The sequence below is a fragment of the Mustelus asterias genome, chromosome 3, assembly GCF_964213995.1.
Source record: "Mustelus asterias chromosome 3, sMusAst1.hap1.1, whole genome shotgun sequence".
In the NCBI taxonomy this organism is placed as follows: Eukaryota; Metazoa; Chordata; class Chondrichthyes; order Carcharhiniformes; family Triakidae; genus Mustelus; species Mustelus asterias.
Window position 1 is genome coordinate 23,318,175 of NC_135803.1, and position 20,349 is coordinate 23,338,523.

Below are 20,349 nucleotides of genomic sequence, written 5' to 3' on the forward strand. Positions count from 1 at the left end.
GAAAACAAGGATGTGGATTTTCAAATCAAAGCATTTCTTAACCAGAAGCCAAAGAAGGGCCGCACAATGGTTAGCATTGCTGCCTCATAGCACCACAGACCCGGGTTTGATTCCAACTTTGGGTCACTGTCTGTGTGGAGTTTGCGCATTCTCTCCGTGTCTGCGTGGGTTTCCTCCGGCTGCTCCGGTTTCCTCCCACACTCCAAAGATGTGCGGGTTAGGGTGATTGGCCATGAAAAATTGCCCCTTATTGTCAGGGGGATAAGCAGGGTAAATATGTGGGGTTACAGGAATAGGGACTGGGTGGGATTGTTGTTGGGACAGACTCAATGGGTTGAATGGCCTCCTTCTATAGAGATTCTATGATTCCAAGGTTGATGGGAAAACAGGACTTGTTGCAAGTTGGAATACAACAGCAGAGTTTTGGACGGCCTCGGCTTTACAGAGGATGGAATATGGGAAGCTGGCCAAGAGTATGTAGGAACAGTCAAATCTAGAGGCAGCAAAGATATGGATGAAGATTTCAGCAACAGATGAGCTGAGGCAGAGGCAGAGTCGAGCAGTGTTAGAGTTGGGAATAGGCATGGATATGTAGTGACAGTGTGCTGTGAGACATGCATCATATTTACAATAAAATATAAGCTTTTGGCCCCAATGAAATTTACACTTACAGTAGAGACCTTTTAATAGTCCCATACTACCCCAGAAACCCTCTGTGAACTACAAATGAGCATTACTTGGCCTGTTACCTTGCTGATACTGCTGATTTGGAAACACAATGAGCTTTGTTCTTAGAGATCCAAATGAACTTGCACTTCTTGGCAAGTTTCAGATGTAAAATGAGGGTGGCAGTAATTTGGAAGTGATTCTGTGGGAAGGATCTATTTCCCTCAGTTGTTGTTTGGTGATGGCAGTCCTGGGGTTCAGAGACCTTAATGTTTGCACAATGATGCTTTATTAAAGGAAATATTAATGAATAGCAGCCACATTGCAGGAGCCTGTACATTGTGACTTACTCATCCATTGCTCCAAAGGTATCATGGAATTATAGGATGATTTAGCACAGAAAGAGGCCTATCATGCCTGGGCTAAACCTTTCAAGGAGTTACCAAATTAGTTCCATTCCCCTCTCCTTTCCCTGTCGCTTAGCAAACTTTCCCCCTTCAAATATTTATTCCACTCTTTTTCAAAGCCATTATTGAACCCGCTTCCAATAATCTTTCAGGCAGTGCTTTCCAGGTCGTAACAACTGCTGATATCCACTCCATCTGACGAAGGAGCAGGGCTCCGAAAGCTAATGGCATTTGCTACCAAATAAACCTGTTGGACTTTAACCTGGTGTTGTTAAAACTCTTACTGCAAAGATCCTTAGACCATAAAGTACTTTTTTAACAGTTGCAATCATCTGTTCCAATTCTGCTGTGCCCCAGTGCAGTATTGCCCAATGTCACACACAAGTTACAGTTGGTATCACAGGTAGGTATTTTTAAGGATTGACCTCCACCACCGCCCCACCCCCAGTTTATGACGAGGAGGGTCCTGGAGAGTTGTCGATGCTGAGAATCCCTACTCAAAACTGCAGCATCAGAGAAGACGGATTTATATCTGCTTATGGCTCATATTGTCTCTATCAATGAGTGTGAATTATGAACTTCATGTTATTTTATGAAAAATTCCTATACTGCAACTAGCAGTAATAGAGCAATGAGAACAGGAGGGAAACACAAGTTTCTTTACTCAGTAGCCAGAGGGAGATCTGCATTAAAGCACAACGCTATAAATTATAGCACAATTATAACCGTGTCATATGTATATGATTGATCCTACCTAATGGGTATTATGTGGGATTACTTGCTTTCATTGTTAGATTATCTGCCTAATTATTTACGTTCAGCCATCTTGTCTTTTACAGGTCCTCCTGGTTTCCCTGGTGACCCGGGGCTCGCCTGCACACCATTTAAAGGGGATCTGGGAGATCCAGGCCTACCAGGCAGAACTGGCACTCCAGGTCCACTTGGAGAGCAGGGCCCATGTGGCTTATCTGGTCCTCCAGGGCCGCCAGGTCGCAAAGGTATTTTCAAAGTACAATTTTAAATGTACTTTTCAGTAAGATATTGGCATTGCCATGTGCCACAAGAATACCCAAATGCTAAAAACACCAATGCCAATCCGCCACCAGATCTGAAATCATTGTAGAAGCAGTAACTTTCCAAATAATAAATCCCTATTTCATGATAGATTCTGGAGGTTGATTGAAATTGTAATAACATTTTATTGATTTTATTTTGCCTTTTTCCACAGAAGCATTAAAAACCAGTTGACACATCATGGCCAGAATTCTCCGACCATTCATGTCGGCAGGATTCTTTGGTCCCATCGGCAGCGCATCTCTGCCCGTCGGTTTCCCACCAGCGTGGGGGCAGGCAGGAATTCCCATTGACAGCAGCGGGACCAGAGAATCCCGTCGCCAGCAAACAACGTGCCACCGCCTGCCAGTGGGGAAACATGTGGCTGGGGGGGGCCGGAAAATCTCACCCCATATCTGTGTAATTCACCCAGCCCCCCACCCTCCCTCCCCTTAATCCCATATCTTCCTAGCTTTTTAAACATATCTCCACATGTCCCTTAGAATGAAATACTAACAGGCTGCATCATCCTGATGTCTTTTATGCTTTTTTCACTTGTTGGCAAATCTACCTCTGTGTCATCGGAATCTTTTTAAATTGCATTCTCTATGCCCCAAGTCCAAATCAGCTATATATGCTGATAACAAATGTGGATTTGTTGCCTATGTTACAATCTGAGCAACGCCTGCCCACGCTCTTTCTTTGGGTGGGATTTTACAGCCCCGCTCATCCCAAAGCCATGCAAGGGCGGCACGGCAGCGCAGTGGTTAGCACTGCTGCTTCACAGCTCCAGGGTCCCGGGTTCAATTCCCGGCTCGGGTCACTGTCTGTGTGGAGTTTGCACATTCTCCTCGTGTCTGCGTGGGTTTCCTCCGGGTGCTCCGGTTTCCTCCCACAGTTCAAAGATGTGCGGGTTAGGTTGATTGGCCAGGTTAAAAATTGTCCCTTAGAATCCTAAAATGCGTACGTGAGAGGGATTAGCGGGTAAATATATGTGGGGGTAGGGCCTGGGTGGGATTGTGGTCGGTGCAGACTCGATGGGCCGAATGGCCTCCTTCTGCACCGTAGGTTTCTATGATTCTATAATCCCACCCGAAGTCAACGGACTGCCCCTCGCCCGCTCCGATTCCTGTGGCGGGCGGGATGGTAAAATTCCAGCCAAACAATTTTTTGCTGATGTGCTACTGGCTTTCCACTTGCACCATATAAATGAATTTTCCTTACAAGCCTGAGTCTCCTTATTTAATGGAGTTGCAAATTCCTCTTCTCCATCCAATTAGTTACTTCTTCAAGAATCTCTTCAGAATTTGTCAATTTATGCCTTTTACGAATCCATGATTGACCCGTTTATTTTTGCACGCTCATTCACTTTTTCTCTAATCACTGATTCTGGATTAGTCTCTAGTTCACAATCTTATTTTTCTCTCGTTTCTTGAACACTGATGTTACTTCAGCTCATTTCCAGCCACCAATGCAGCCCAATTTACATAGATGTGCAGGAATAAAAAGTTGTGAGCTGACCCTTTATTTCCTGTTTTACTTCATTCAACAGCCGAAGGCACGGCCCATCAGGATCTGGTGGCTTATCCATTTTGAATTCTGCTAGTCCTTTCAGAACCAGTTCCTCTTTTTCAGTTATACCTAACAGTTGTTTTGTATCCACCTCGAGGGAGTCAAAGGTTACGGGGGGCAGGCAGGAAAAGGAGTTAAGTTCATAATCAGACCAGCCATGATCTTATTGAATGTCTTGCTTTTGCCGTCATTTGTAAAGGAAATTTAACAAAGTTCTTATGTAATATCTCCACCATGCATTATCCTACACAATAGGATTCCATCCTTCTTCCATCCTTTAATTAATCTTTTCTTTTTAAATGCATTATTGTATGCAGTGAGGATGAATGACGGCTGACATATTGCACTCTGCGCACATCATGAGAGTTCCCTGCACTACCATATGTCTGTGTTTTAAGTTATTGGTTAGCACATTCACCAGAGTTGGATTCCACTCACTTATTTCGCACAAGTATTAATAATTGGAAAAAAAATCCTGCCACAGAAACATAGAAATTAGAAGTTGGAGTAGTCGGAGTGGCTCCGCCACTCATTTTGATCATGGCTAATCATCAAATTCAATATCCTGATCCCACCTTCCCCACCCACCCCATATCCCTTGATCCCTTTAGCCCCAAGAGCTATATCTAATTTCTTCTTGAAGTCAGACAATGTTTTGTCCTCAACTACTTTCTGTGGAAGTGAATTCTACACATTCTCCACCCTCCTCACCTCAGTTCTAAAATGTTTACCCCTTATCCTCAAACTATGACCACCCCACCTCCAACTGCACTTGAAGCTGCCTAGCCCTAAATGCTGAATTTCACACTCCTCCAACCTTTCACACTTGGTCAGGTTCACATAGCTCAAACATGGGTTTTTATGTTAAAAATTATTGCAATTTGTTTCTTTTTTCCAAATACAGGCTGCAGTTATAATTCTCTATTCTTGCTTATTGTTAAGGTGAAATCGGTGACCAGGGCTTGCCTGGGTTCTCTGGATTTGATGGACCAATGGGGGCTCCAGGTGATCGAGGTGACCCTGGTTGTGTTGGTCCACCAGGGCAGCAAGGTCAGCTACCTTTGAATTACCTTCTGAACTTGTGGAGTGAGGCAAATCTATTTGAATAATTTAACAGTAAACTATCAAACTCCTCAGATGTTAGGGTGGTATGGTGACACAGTGGTTAGCACCGCTGCCTCACAGCGCTAGGGACCCGGGTGCAATTTCAGCCTTAGGTGACTTTGTGTAGCGTTTGCACATCCTCCCTGTGTCTGCGTGGGTTTCCTCTGGGTGCTGTGGTTTCCTCCCACAGTCCAAAGATGTGCACGCTAGGTGGATTGGCCATGCTAAATTGCCCTTTAGTATCTAAAAATGTGTAGATTAAGGGGATTAGTGGGGTAAATATCTATGGTTACGGGGACAGGGCGTGGCTGGGCCTGGGTAAGATGCTCTTTCGGAGAGTCAATACAGAATCGATGGGCTGAATGGCCTCCTTCTGCAGTGTAGGGATTCTATGATTCCATAACATTACAACCGATATTTACCTGAGAATATTTTAAAGTCATATGTTTGAGTGCATATGCATAGCTGGAGATATTGCAAGTTCTCACAATGAGGTTGGCATGGTACACTGTGGTTAGCACTGCTGCCTCACAGTACCAGGGACCCGGGTTCAATTCCCGGCTTGGGTCACTGTCTGTGTGGAGTTGGCACATTCTCCCCGTGTCTGGGTTGGTTTCCTCTGGGTGCTCTGGTTTCCTCCTACAGTCCAAAACACATGCTGGTTAGGTGCATCGGCCATGTTAAACTCTGGTCAGTGTACCCGACCAGGCACCAGAGTGTGGTGACTAGGGGATTTTCACAGTAACTTCATTGCAGTGTTAATGTAAGCCTACTTGTGACTAATAAATAAATGTTAACTTTTAATGATGTGAGGATGCCGGCATTGGACTGGGGTGGGCACAGTAAAAGTCTCACAACACCAGGTTAACGTCCAACAGGTTTACTTGGAATCACTGGAGTGCTGCTCCTTCCTCCAGTGAGTCACCTGAGGAAGGAACAGTGCTCCGAAAGCTCGTGATTCCAAAGTTCTCACAAGATTTGTGATAGGTGAACCTCTTCCTTTTAATCAATCTCAGCACGTGGCACTCAGAAGGCTCCTAGTTATAACTGTGCTAAAAAGAGAATATCACGCTCCAAGATAACAAAGCTCCAATAAAGGAACCATTGAACTGGAGCGTCTTGAAGAAAATATTGGATATATTTTAAGTAGTTTGGTGCCATTTTTAAAAAAGCTAAAATAACTACCAAATTCAACAAGGACATTACTATACAATGATCTTATATTAGTAATCAGCAAGTGTGGTTGACTCTTGAATGCCCTTTGAAAAAGCCTAGCAAGCCACTCAGTTCAAGGACAGTTAGGGATGGGCAATAAATATTGGCCCAGCCAGTGATACCCAATTCCATAAACAAATAAAAAATAATTACTTTTTTGTCAAATATATTCCTTTATTTTAGAATTATATCATTTTATTATCCCGAATAACTTTTCCTCTCCTATTTCTTTCCTGTTTCTGCCACTTCACTTATGAAATGCATCACCATCAATAATTTGACCAAGTTTTAACTTCAAGTTTGTCTCTGGCTGCTGTTGTGAATTGAATGCTCTTAATATGATTCCCAGCTGACTTGGAATTTTCCATTGCTTTTTCTCTTCCAATTTCAATATCTCGGGAGACACAATAGTTTGCATGCATTTAAGTTGTGAAATTTGTGCACCTGGCCTTACTTTTATCAGCTCTTCCAAGTGACACCTGATCCTGGTTAACCTACCACAGTTAAATGTATTGGACTGCGACATGTAAATGCCACTCCGGCACAGCTGGGCTGCTCTTTGAGGATCAGAGCAAATTACTGCAGATGCTGGAACCTGAAACCAAGAGAAAATGCTGGAAAATCTCAGCAGCTCTGGCAGCATCTGTAAGGAGAAAAAAGAGCTGATGTTTCCAATCCAGATGACCCTTTGTCAAAGCTTTTGGTCTTTGAGGATGGATATTGGAGAATCTTCCTCATAAGTGGCCTCCTTTCAGATCCTTTCTTCCTGAATTCCAAAGTCACCATGTACAGAATAGCACATGTTTTCCCTCACTTAGTTCCTACTGCTTCTGCCTCTCTTGTGCCGAGCAATCTAGAATTTATGTTTCCAATCTAACCCTTGTGATTTTTAAATTTTCTCCTTTATGGGACATGGGCGTTGCTGGCTATGCAGGCATTTATTGCCCATCCATAACTGCCCTTCAGAACTGGTGGTGGTGAGTTGCCATCTTGAGCCGCTCCAGTCCATGTGTTGTAGGTACACCAACAGTGATATTAGGGAGAGGGCTCCAGGACTTTGACCCAGCGACAGTGAAGAAATGTCAGTATATTTCCAAGTCAGTAAGGTGTGTGATTCGAAGGGGAATTTCCAGATGATGGTGTTTCCATGTGTCTGGTACCCTTGCCCTTCTCAGTGGTAGAGGTCATGGGTTTGGAAGGTGCCATCAAAGGAGCCTTAGTTAGTCGCTGCAGTGCATCTTGTAGACAGTACACATTGCTGCCACTGTGCATCGAAGGTGGAGGAAATGTATGTTTATTGTGATGGATGGGATGCTAATCAAGTGGGCTGCTTTATCCTGGAAGGTGTTGAGTTTCTTGAGTGTTATTGGAGCTGCACTCACCTAGTGCAAAGTATTCCATTATTTATGTGTAAACATGTAATTCACATTTTGATATGGTCATCTGACTATTGGCATTAATTCTTTCTTTGTTTTGGTTGTTGTGCTGCGTTCCCTCTTGCTGCTGAATCTGTGACTTCTTCAGGCAGTCCAGGTGAGCTATAATAACTGACTATCCAAAAATAATTTCAATAAGCACCTTCAACAATGTCAAACATCAAAAGCACATCGAAGGAGTGTTATCAAACAAACTTTGGTGCAGAGCCACATGAGGAGATATTAGGACAATCCAAAGAGGGAGATTTTAAAGGGGACGAGGGAGCTAAATAAATAGAGGGGTTCAGAGACAGAATTCCAAAATGCAAAGCCTAGTTAGCTGAAGGCATGACCACCAGTAGTAGGGCAATTAAATCAGGAATCTGAAGGGTCCAGAATTAGAGGAATGGTAGATACCTTGGATGGTTGCAGGGCTGGAGGAGATTACAGTGATGAGGACGTATGAGTGTCTGGAGGGATTTGAAAATGAGACTGAGAGTTTTAAAATGCAGTTGTTGCAAAAACGGGAGCCAATGTAAGTCAGTGAGCAGAGGGTTGATGGGCAAATGGGATTTGCTAAAGTTAGGATACGGGTAGCAGGAATTTAGCTGAACTCACGTTTATGGAACTTGTAAGATTGGAGACTGGACAGGAGAACATTGGAATAATCAAGTCTAGATGTAACAAAGGTATGGTTGAGATATTGAGCAGCTGATGTGTTGAGGCAGGATGGATGTTATGGACGTAGAAGTAGGGAGTCTTGGTGATGGAGTTGATGCATGGTCACCAGCTTATCTGGGGGTCAAATAGGATGCCAACGTTGTGAAAAGTCTTCTTCGTCCTTGGATAATGACCAGGGAGAGGAATGCGGATGTCGGCTGTGCAACAAGTTTTGTGGCGTGGACTAAAGGCGGCGGCTTTCATTTTCCAATATTTCATCAGAGGAGATGTTTTCTCATTCAGTACAGCATGTCAGGTGAGGGATGGAGTTGGTGGCTGGGGGGAAGTGTTTGTGGTGGGGACTGAAGACAGTGGTAACATCGTAACTAAGCAATAAAATAACTTGGTGCTTACCAATGGAGTGATTCCACGCTTTGTGCAGATTAATTTCTGGGACAGCTTTAACTATTCTGTAGGAGTCCAAAATGAGTTTGAAATTGAGAAAGAGCTCACTGATGCATTCTGTGAGTGCAGCTCAGGGATCTTCAGAGGGGCAAAACCTGACATCGTAAATTGCTTCCTACAGTTTTGAAGTCTGCGTGAGACTCAGTCAGGAAAATGTTAACCTCACTTCCAGCGCAGAAAACCCATGGGATCAGGAGCAATGCTGGTTTTATATCTTCCATTGACTTCAGTGGAAGAGACGATTGGGCAGAGGTAAAACCAGCGACACTCCCAATCCTGTGGCATTCCTGACAGATGCATTCAGCCAAAATTGCTCCCAAAATTGTACCTTTTAAATGTAAAAATTTATATATAATAGATTTGTATGAAAAAATACCAGTTCTTCTGACCTCCTTATTTTTTAATTTTTGTAACCAAAACTGCTGAGCTTTCCTGCTCTGGCCTTCTGAACTTAGATTCTGAAAGGTGCATGTGACCATTAACTTTGAATTGGAAGCGCTAATATTTTGGACTCCTCCAGCCATTTCTGTAAATACTTGCATATTACCATGACAGATAAATTTTGGTACATATTGAAGTTGTCTCTTTACATTTTGAATCAGAACGTTGTTAATTAATGACTTATTTATTGACTGTGCTATAGGTCCGCCTGGTACAATTTTCCCATTTGTTGGAGTGGATCTGAGTCTTTATAGAGGGGATCCAGGGCCACCAGGACCCTTAGGTCTTACAGGACAACCGGGAAGAATGGGACCTTCTGGGTCACGTGGCCCTCCAGGTATTGCCTGCTTTTGTAGTATACACTGTGTATGGGTTCTATAAGTTGGGGAATGTCCTCTGTGAGATAGTGATGGTATCAATCTTGCCTTAGGTCAGGTGTATCGAAGGGAGTACACGACAGAAAATGTTGCATGCAATACCGTGAAACCATTTGGACGTTTCCTGAAGGGTATCGGGTGGATAACCCAAGGCTAGCTAAAAGATTCTGTGGAAATTTCAAACAAAACCAATGGAAACAGGGCAGGTCAGAATGTGCAACAAAGCACAATAGATATAAGCAAAATGTGCATTAAGATAGGAAGCTCATTATGTTATTACGTGCTGTGTTCTTTCATTTGGTAAAATCTAGCCTTTAAGTTTATTTTGTGCTTTCTAAAGAAAACAATCATGAAATATGCAGTGTTCATGCCACCATGTACTTGATAACTTTAATCGCTTTAGTACTGGGAGTGTAGCTTTAGAAGTTGAGTGTTACACAACATTTTCTTTGTTTTCATATAAAAGCTGCATAAGCAGCAGCTGAGATTAACAGAAAGGAAAGTAAGTCTTACACTGAAATAGGGTGGGATTTTCCCCACAGCCTGCCATGTGTTTCACAGTGGTGAAGGTGGCCTGTCATTGGCCAGCAGCGGGATCTTCTGGTCCCGCGGTTGTCAATGGGGTTTCCCGTTTAATGCATCCCTTGTCGCAGGGGTGTGCTGTCGGCAGGACTGGGAGATCCCACCGGCGTGAACAGCTGGAAAATTCTGGCCATGGACTCTGACATTACCACTTTTGAAGTGTGTTCACGGTTATTGTGCAGGAAATTTGGCAGCTGATTCTGTGCACAGCGGGATCCCAAAGACAGTGATGTGATAAACATGCTTTACCGATGTTAGTTGGAGGTTGACGATTGCCCTGAGCATCAAGGAGAACACCTCTGCCCTTCTTCCAAAAAAAATGCAGTGGAACCTTTTTACGTCAACCTGTGGGATCAGACGGGCCTTTTGAATGATAGGTTTAGCCTATCATTCAAAAGATGGCACCGCTAACAGTGTAGCACCCCCACAGCTAGATATTGGGATCCTGTAGTCTCTGCATTAGGACTACACAAGAGTAAGTGTAGCAAACCATACAATATAACCTGGAGCGGGACTTGAAACCACAATCTTCTGGCTGCCATAGCAATACACACTGAACCACAGCTGACACCCAAGCTAAATTTCTTGTTCCCTCTTTCCCTGTTGTTGAAGCATCCAACTCCAGAAAATTGTTGAGGTTGGGTTTAAGGTAATTTGTTCGCAGAGAGTTTAAGGAGGTTTACTCTACAGCTAACCAATGCCATACCTGATCAGGGTGTCGGTATAACAGCGAGTGCATGCTTTGACAATTGCATTGTTAAGCTCATTGCCTTGTTAAAGACAGTTGCTGGTTAATGACTCAACCTCCAAAAGCATATAACTGGACACAGGCGGAACAGTTGCTGTGGGGAACCATAAGGAGTTTGTATCTCTGCTGTATGTAGAATAAACTTGCTGATGATAAAAGACAAGCCTTCCATCATTATTATTCCTTCATCAAATTCTATAGCTGAATGTAACACTGGGAGCACTTGAAGCTGACACTGGGAAATGTATTTCCTTTCTTAACTACTGCCACTACACAAAAAAGGAAGATGATCATTTAAAAATGAAATGCAATTATTAGGCACAAAAAGTATAATTTTTCACAGAATCATAGAATCCCTACAGTACAGAAGGAGGCAATTCTGCCCATTGAGTCTGCACTAACTCTCTCTGACAGAGTACCTTACTCAGGCCCTTTCCCCCACCCTATCCTTGTACACCTGTACCCACACATTTATTATGGCTAATCCATCTAACCTACACATCTTGGGACATCCTGCCCATCATAATGCCCGCTGTTGGCGATTGCAGAAAATCCCATCAAAGGGCAGCATGGTGGCACAGTGGTTAGCACTGCTGCCTCACAGGGCCAGGGACCTGGGTTCGATTCCGGCCTTGGGTGACTGTCTGTGTGGAGTCTGCACATTCTTCCCGTGTCTGTGTGGGTTTCCTCCAGGTGCTTTGGTTTCCTTCCACAGTGCAAAGATGTGCAAGTTATGTGCTTTGGCCATACTAAATTGTCCCTTGTGTCCCAGGATGTGTAGGTCAGGGGATTAGTGGGGCAAATACGTCGGGTTACAGGGATAGGACCTGGGTGGGATGCTCTGTCGGAGAATCAGTGCAGGCTTGTTGGACCAAATGGCCTCCTTCTACACTGAGGGATTCCATGATTTCTTCAACTAAAAACCCACATTTATCCCACTTACTTTACCTGCATTTGGAGCAAATAAACTGCTTCCAGCTTCCCAAATACAGGGAACTGCTAAGTGTCCGATTAGTGGGGATGTTCAGCTGGCAGACAAGAACCCGGTCACACACTTTAAATTCCTCCCACTCTTTTCTCTTAATATTTTCACATTCAACGCACGGAGTCTGGTTGGGACATTTTTGCCTTTGTGCATTGCAGACACACACGTTTTAACAACCATGCGTAATGGACTGCATGAACATTCAAATTCTGCATACGTTTTACCACCCAGTAAGGTCATTTGTTCCCTCTGATTTTCAATCTTTTTTTTTCTCGAACTAAGAACATAAGAACATAAGAAATAGGAGCAGGAGTAGGCCATCTAGCCCCTCGAGCCTGCCCCGCCATTCAATAAGATCATGGCTGATCTGACGTGGATCAGTACCACTTACCCGCCTGATCCCCATAACCCTTAATTCCCTTACCGATCAGGAATCCATCCATCCGCGCTTTAAACATATTCAGCGAGGTAGCCTCCACCACCTCAGTGGGCAGAGAATTCCAGAGATTCACCACCCTCTGGGAGAAGAAGTTCCTCCTCAACTCTGTCTTAAACCGACCCCCCTTTATTTTGAGGCTGTGTCCTCTAGTTTTAACTTCCTTACTAAGTGGAAAGAATCTCTCCGCCTCCACCCTATCCAGCCCCCGCATTATCTTATAAGTCTCCATAAGATCCCCCCTCATCCTTCTAAACTCCAACGAGTACAAACCCAATCTCCTCAGCCTCTCCTCATAATCCAAACCCCTCATCTCCGGTATCAACCTGGTGAACCTTCTCTGCACTCCCTCCAATGCCAATATATCCTTCCTCATATAAGGGGACCAATACTGCACACAGTATTCCAGCTGCGGCCTCACCAATGCCCTGTACAGGTGCATCAAGACATCCCTGCTTTTATATTCTATCCCCTTCGCAATATAGGCCAACATCCCATTTGCCTTCTTGATCACCTGTTGTACCTGCAGACTGGGCTTTTGCGTCTCATGCACAAGGACCCCCAGGTCCCTTTGCACGGTAGCATGTTTTAATTTGTTTCCATTGAGATAGTAATCCCATTTGTTATTATTTCCTCCAAAGTGTATAACCTCGCATTTCTCAACGTTATACTCCATTTGCCATATCCTCGCCCACTCACTCAGCCTGTCCAAATCTCTCTGCAGATCTTCTCCGTCCTCCACACGATTCACTTTTCCACTTATCTTTGTGTCGTCTGCAAACTTCGTTACCCTACACTCCGTCCCCTCCTCCAGATCATCTATATAAATGGTAAATAGTTGCGGCCCGAGTACCGATCCCTGCGGCACGCCACTAGTTACCTTCCTCCAACCGGAAAAACACCCATTTATTCCGACTCTTTGCTTCCTGTCGGATAGCCAGTCCCCAATCCACTTTAACACACTACCCCCAACTCCGTGTGCCCTAATCTTCTTCAGTAGCCTTTTATGGGGCACCTTATCAAACGCCTTTTGGAAATCCAAAAACACCGCATCCACCGGTTCTCCTCCATCAACCGCCCTAGTCACATCTTCATAAAAATCCAACATGTTCGTCAAGCACGACTTTCCCCTCATGAATCCATGCTGCGTCTGATTGATCGAACCATTTCTATCCAGATGCCCTGCTATCTCCTCTTTAATAATGGATTCCAGCATTTTCCCTACTACAGACGTTAAGCTGACCGGCCTATAGTTACCCGCCTTTTGTCTCCTTCCTTTTTTAAACAGCGGCGTAACATTAGCCGTTTTCCAATCAACCGGCACTACCCCAGAATGCAACGAGTTTTGATAAATAATCACTAACGCATCCACTATTACCTCTGACATTTCTTTCAATACCCTGGGATGCATTCCATCCGGACCCGGGGACTTGTCCACCTTCAGTCCCATTAGTCTACCCAGCACTGCCTCTCTGGTTACATTAATTGTATTAAGTATTTCTCCTGCTGCCAACCCTCTATCGTTAATATTTGGCAAACTATTTGTGTCCTCCACCGTGAAGACCGACACAAAAAACTTATTTAAAGACTCAGCCATATCCTCATTTCCCACTATTAACTCCCCCCTCTCGTCCTCCAAGGGTCCAACATTCACTCTAGCCACTCTATTCCTTTTTATATATTTATAAAAACTTTTACAATCATTTTTTATATTAATTGCTAGCCTAGCTTCATAGTCTATCCTTCCTTTCTTTATCGCTTTCTTAGTCTCTCTTTGTTGTTTCTTAAATTTTTCCCAATCACTTGTTTCTCCACTATTTTTGGCCACTCTGTACGCAGCTGTTTTTATTTTAATACTCTCCTTTATTTCCTTCGTTATCCACGGCTGGTTCTCCCTTTTCTTACAATCCTTGTTTTTTGCTGGAATATATTTTTGCTGAGAACTGAAAAGGATCTCCTTAAAAATCCTCCACTGTTCCTCAGCTATCCTACCTGCCAGCCTGCTCTCCCAGTCTACCTTAGCCAATTCATCCCTCATCCTATCATATTTCCCTCTGTTCAAACAGAGGACACTGGTTTGGGACCAAACTTTCTCCTCTTCCATCTGAATCAGAAATTCGACCATATTGTGGTCACTAGACCCAAGAGGGTCCTTCACAATAAGATCCTTAATTCTACCTACCTCGTTACACAATACCAGATCCAAAATAGCTCGTTCCCTCGTCGGTTCCGTAACATGCTGTTCAAGGAAACTATCCCGACAGCATTCTAAGAACTCTTCCTCCATTCCACCCTTACCGACTTGAGTCTGCCAGTCAATGTGCATGTTGAAGTCCCCCATGATTATTGCCGTTCCGTTTTTACACGCATCCCTTATCTGCTTGTTTATAACTACACACTGATATCTCGGCGTTTTAGTTTTCAAAATTAGAAGCAGATCTGGAAAAGCAGATTTCAATTGGTAATGTAGATCCTTGGAGAAACGTAAAAACGTTCATCCTTCTGTACACCTGCAGGACCCAAAGGGCGGAAAGGGGAACCTGAACGGCCAGGTGCTGAGGGTTCACCTGGCCCCCCTGGGCCAAAGGGAAATGCTGGTGTACCTGGACGGCAGGGAATCACCGGGGACCAAGGTGAGAACAAATTCTACCCATTCAACTGCTTTGTTTCAACAGAAAATCTGGAGTAATTTTACGAAAGTAACACATACCGAATTGTATGAAGTACAAGTTTATCCTTTGCATACTAAGATCTGACTTTCTTGCCATAATTGCCAGAAATTCTGCTGAAATCTTGCTTTGATATCTCGTGAGAAAGGTTTTGGCTCTGGAATTATTAAACCGCATGAGAGCAGGTTGGGAGATTTCCATTTGGGTAGTTTAAAGGATATGAAGATATATTTGGGTGGCACGATGGCACAGTGATTAGCACTGCTGCCTCACAGCACAAGGGACCCGCTTTGATTCGCAGCTTGGGTGACTGCCTGTGTGGAGTTAGCACGTCCTCCTCATGTCTGCGTGGGCTTCTTCCGGATGCTCCGGTTTCCTCCCACAGTCCAAAAGTGTGCAAGTTAGGTTGATTGACCATGCTAAATTGTCCCTTAGCATTAGGGGAATGTCAGGGGGATTAGTAGAGTGAATATGTGGGGTTACGTGGATAGGGCCTGGGTGGGATTGTTGTCAGTGCAGGCACGATGGGCCAAATGGCCTCCTGCACTGGAGGTATTCTATTCAAGATGGTGAGAAGACTGTCCAGAATTTGTGATTCTGGCATTAATGATCTCCCCTCATTCTTCTAAACTCTAGTGAATATGATCCTGACATGGTGAAGGTGCACCTAGGTAGCAGTGATCATAATATGATTGAATGTTACATTCAGTTTAAGGGAGAGAAGAGTGGATCCAAAACTAGTATTTTATGCTTAAATAAGGGCAATTGTGGGGGCATGAAAGCAGAGCAAGCTAAAGTCAACTGGGAAATGAGGTTCAGGGATAGGTCAATAGAGCTGCAGTGGCAGACATTTAAGGGGATGTTTCATAATATACTGACTGGACACATTCCAACAATAAAGAAAACTTTCAAGGAGAGGATCTACCAATTGTGGTTAACTAAACATGTTAAAGATAACTTAATGACTTCAATCAGGCCATTAAGGTTGGCCTATTGGAATATGAACTCCCTGATTAAGGAGTGAATTGCTGGGCCAATCAGGGAATCTTTTCCTTGTATTTAACTGGGAGTGTCAGCTCCTCTGGCACTCCCGAAGGTAGACTGCTCACACTCTGTATACTGCTGTTGGAATTATAAATAAAGGGATTTTGGTAAAGGGACTTCTGCCTCTGAAGACTTATCACAGATAGAATCAAACTTAAAGAAAAAGCATTAATTGCACAATGCTGGGTGTAGGGGCAAAAGACTGGGCAGGATATGAAAAAAATGCAAAGATCTTATTGAATGGCAGAGCAGGTTCAAGGGACTGGGTGATCATTTCCTGTTCCAAATTCATATGATCATATGTTTCTCGCGTGCTTATAGGAGGTGGAGGAAGTGTTGGGGTGACTGATTGAACCAGATTGTCATGGAGGGAGCAGACCCTTTTGGAATCCTGAAAGTGGATGTTGGGATCATGATGTGGAGATGCCAGCGTTGGACTGGGGTAAACACAGTAAGAAGTTTAACAACACCAGGTTAAAGTCCAACAGGTTTATTTGGTAGCAAAAGCCACACAAGCTTTGAAAACTGAGTCTGTGTCTTTATATGCCCTGTTTGTGAGCAGAATTCCCACTCACCTGAAGAAGGGGCTTGGGGCTCCGAAAGCTTGTGTGGCTTTTGCTACCAAATAAACCTGTTGGACTTTAACCTGGTGTTGTTAAACTTCTTACTGTTGTTGGGATCACACACTGAAGGTGTTGGAAATGGTGGAGGATGATCCATTGAATGCAGAGGCTGGTGGGGTGAAATATGAGGACGAGTGGAACCCTGTGATGGCTCTGGGAGGGAGGGGTAGGGGTGCGAGCGAAACTGCATGAAATGGAACTGACACAGCTGAGGGCCAGTCAACCACTGTTGGAGGAAATCCTTGGTAGAGGAAAAAGTAAGACATTTTGCAAGTGCTAATATGGGAGGTTGCTTTGCCTGTCATCTTACGAGAGATGTTGAATATACTTTGTCCGAACAAATTCAACAGAGAAGAATAAACAGGGAGAACAGAGTGCTGATAGGAAGTGGGGCACATGAGGAAGTGTTGCCAAGGTAGTTGTGGGAGTCAATGGCCTATAGTGAATATTGATAGAGTCATAGAGGTTTACAGCATGGAAACAGGCCCTTCGGCCCAACTTGTCCATGCCGCTTTTTTAAAAAAACCCCTAAGCTAATCCCAATTGCCCGCATTTGGCCCATATCCCTCTATACACATTGTACCCATGTAAATATCTAAATGCTTTTTAAAAGATAAAATTGTACCCACCTCTACTACTACCTCTGGCAGCTTGTTCCAGACATTCACCACCCTCTGTGTGAAAAAATTGCCCCTCTGGACACTTTTGTATCTCTCCCCTCTCACCTTAAACCAATGCCCTCTAGTTTTAGACTCCCCTACCTTTGGGAAAAGATATTGACTTTTTACCTTGTCTATGCCTCTCATTATTTTATAGACCTCTATAAGGTCACCCCTCAGCCTCCTACGCTCCATAGAAAAAAGTCCCAGTCTATTCAGCTTCTCCTTATAACTCAATCCATCAAGTCCCGGTAGCATCCTAGTAAATCTTTTCTGCACTCTTTCTAGTTTAATAATATCCTTTCTATAATAGGGTGACCAGAATTGCACACAGTATTCCAAGTGTGGCCTTGCCAATGTCTTGTACAGCTTCAACAAGACGTCCCAACTCCTGTATTCAATGTTCTGACTGATGAAACCAAGCATGCCGAATGCCTTCTTCACCACTCTGTCCATCTGTGACTCCACTTTCAAGGAGCTATGAACATGTACCCCTAGATCTCTTTGTTCTGTAACTCTCCCCAACGCCCTACTATTAACTGATTGGTAAGCTGTCTCCAGAAATTGAAGCAGATAAAGAAGGGAAGAGTAAAAACTGGAAAAGGAGGTGAGAAATCGAGCCATGGAATGATAGGACAGTGGAAGTCCAATCCCTCTACACCTTCATCGGGATGGTCTGACATCTCTCCACTTCTTTCATGAATGGAGGCCCAAACAGACCCCACCCACTACCACCCTCCTTCACCTGACTGAACTTGGCCTGATGGTGAACAGCATCTCCTTCAACTCCACTCACTCCCTCCAAATAAAGGATATTATGAGTATCCATGTTGCTATGGGTAACTGCATGGCTCCCAGCTATATCTGCCATTTTGTGGAATGTTCTTTACTCCAGTCCCACTCAGGCCTCACATTACAACAAAAACATACAAAATAATTTTAGAGCTCCTTCATCTGTGGAGCATTCTCGAATCCGATTCCAATTGGACAGAGATGGAGAAAAGTGCAAACATGGTTTAGTTGTATGAAATTGTGTCAGGTATCACTTAAAACTTTTACATCAACTCTGGGATCTTAATGAGACTACAGCATGAAATTTATATTTCAACTCACTAAATTTGGAAGAATGCTAAATTATAGCCCAGAAGAATAATGGTGTAGGATTTGCTCGCCAAGTTCTGTGTCCTCCAAGTCAGCAATGCTGCTATCACCCTGGCAAACAGGGCTACTGAATTGGCTCTGTAGCATGGCTCTAATCTCATGTTAATACGAGCACAACAATAACAAGATTTGCAGCTACTGGTTCTATGATCACATATTACCAGAGGAGGATGACCTCCAAAGTAGTTTCAAAATCGAAACCAAAATGAATACAATTCCAACAAATGTATTGCAATTTGTTCAGCTTTGATTAGTTTGGATATTGGATGACATACAATTGCCATTCCTCTACTAAAACCATAATGAAACTTTGTCCTTCACTTCAGGCCCTCCTGGACCACAAGGCCCACCAGGAAATCCAGGCCAGTGTCCACCATTCTCTGCTGGTTTCTTGATTGCGGTGCATAGTCAGTCACAGAATATACCGACATGTCCTCAAAACATGAATAGCCTTTGGCAGGGGTATAGTTTGCTTTATCTTGAGGGCCAAGAGAAGTCCCACAATCAAGATCTTGGTAAGTACCAGACATTGCTTAACCATTTACATCAGATATAACCTACCACTTGTTATATTTTCATATTTTGGGTCTAAACATTTATAGAGTGAAGGTTGATGTGTTTCAAAAATGCTTTTTAAACCTCCAGCAGCAAAGTGCAAGCTGACTGTACCTTTCAGTAATATAATCCCCAGCTGTTCACTGCTACTCAGCTGCTTATTGTTAGAAGACATTGCTTAAAGTGCTAGCCATCAAAATGCTTTTAATAAGCGCTAGCAGTCAATTTAATTGTTAATCAGCTCCTTAATAATTCTCCAGACAGCCATTTCTAGTGCACACTTAAACTCCTTTACCAAGATGATGTATTACACTAAATGTGGATGAAATCAGCATTATAACTCAAGACTCTAACTTGAGCACCTCAAAGGCCTGTAAAGTAACCAGGGAAAATTACCCCATCCATTATTCATTACCACATCATAGAATCCCTACAGTGGAGAAGGAGGCCATTCGGCCCATCAAGTCTGCACCAACTCTCCAACAGAGCATCTTGCCCAGGCCCTATCGCCGAATCCCCACATATTTACCCCCACTAATTCCCCCATCTTGGGACACTAGGGGACAATTTAGCATGGCCAATCCACCTAACATATCGTCAGTAGAGATTTTCCTTGAGTATCAGGTTCAGACTTACGGATGATCAATGAATTCTGACACCACCCAGCTCAACCCCTCTAGTTTCAGTGTTGGCCAGGGTGCTTGTTTGACACCCAGCTTTGGATGAGCCACAATTTTCTCCAGTTAAACACTGAGGAAAGAACAATGAAAAGCTTGCATTTATATGTTGCCTTTCAACAACCTCAGGATGTCAAAAGGTGCTTTTCTGACAATTAATTACTAAGTATAATCACTGTTGGATAGAAACCAAATACCGTTGTCTGCTGGTTCACATCACAATCTCTATACCCTTGCCACTGATTCCATCTCCCTCTCCAGCTTGTGCCTCAGGCTGAGCCTGAACTTTTGCAACCCTGCGCTGAACTTCTGACCCCATATCCTCTCAACCACAAAGACCAAGTACTTCCACCTCCATAATATTGCTTGCCTCTCTCCATACTTCATACGTACCTTCAGTCTTGGCCAATCACATATTTTTGTTTGGTGGCACAGAACTTGAGTATGACTGAAAAAAAAGAGACATTTTTGTCAAAGCTTTTTGTCTTGCACTCATCAGGACACAAATGGAGAGAGACTGTATGTGAGTGAAGTACAGAGGGACCTAGGTGAATGAATCAGAAAAAGCTAGCAGGGCAGGTCCAACAAGAAGTTAAGAAGGCAAATGGCATTTTGGCCTTTATTGCAAAGGGGTTAGAGTTTAAAAATAGGGAGGATTTGTTGCAATTGTAGAGGGTACTGGTGAGGTCTCACCTAGAATACTGCGTGCAGTTTTGGTCCCCTTATCTAAAAGGCATATTGTAACATTGGAGGCAGCCCAAAGGCTAATTCCTGGGATGAGTGGGTTGTCCTATCAAGAGAGTCTAAATAGTTTGGGTCTGTATTCCTTGGAGTT

The 20,349-nt window shown here is 43.7% G+C and overlaps 1 protein-coding gene across 1 annotated transcript in view; it reads left to right on the top strand.

Annotated features, from left to right (window-relative positions):
• The window catches only part of LOC144488006 (uncharacterized), a 183,829-nt gene that overhangs the window by 150,893 nt on the left and 12,587 nt on the right, over positions 1–20,349 (top strand). The window contains exons 41-45 of the mRNA XM_078206027.1: positions 1,913–2,071; positions 4,641–4,752; positions 9,201–9,335; positions 14,643–14,759; positions 18,609–18,797. Coding sequence (XP_078062153.1) covers positions 1,913–2,071; positions 4,641–4,752; positions 9,201–9,252 — 323 coding nt within the window. The 3' untranslated portion in view covers positions 9,253–9,335; positions 14,643–14,759; positions 18,609–18,797. The remainder of the gene's footprint in view (positions 1–1,912; positions 2,072–4,640; positions 4,753–9,200; positions 9,336–14,642; positions 14,760–18,608; positions 18,798–20,349) is intronic.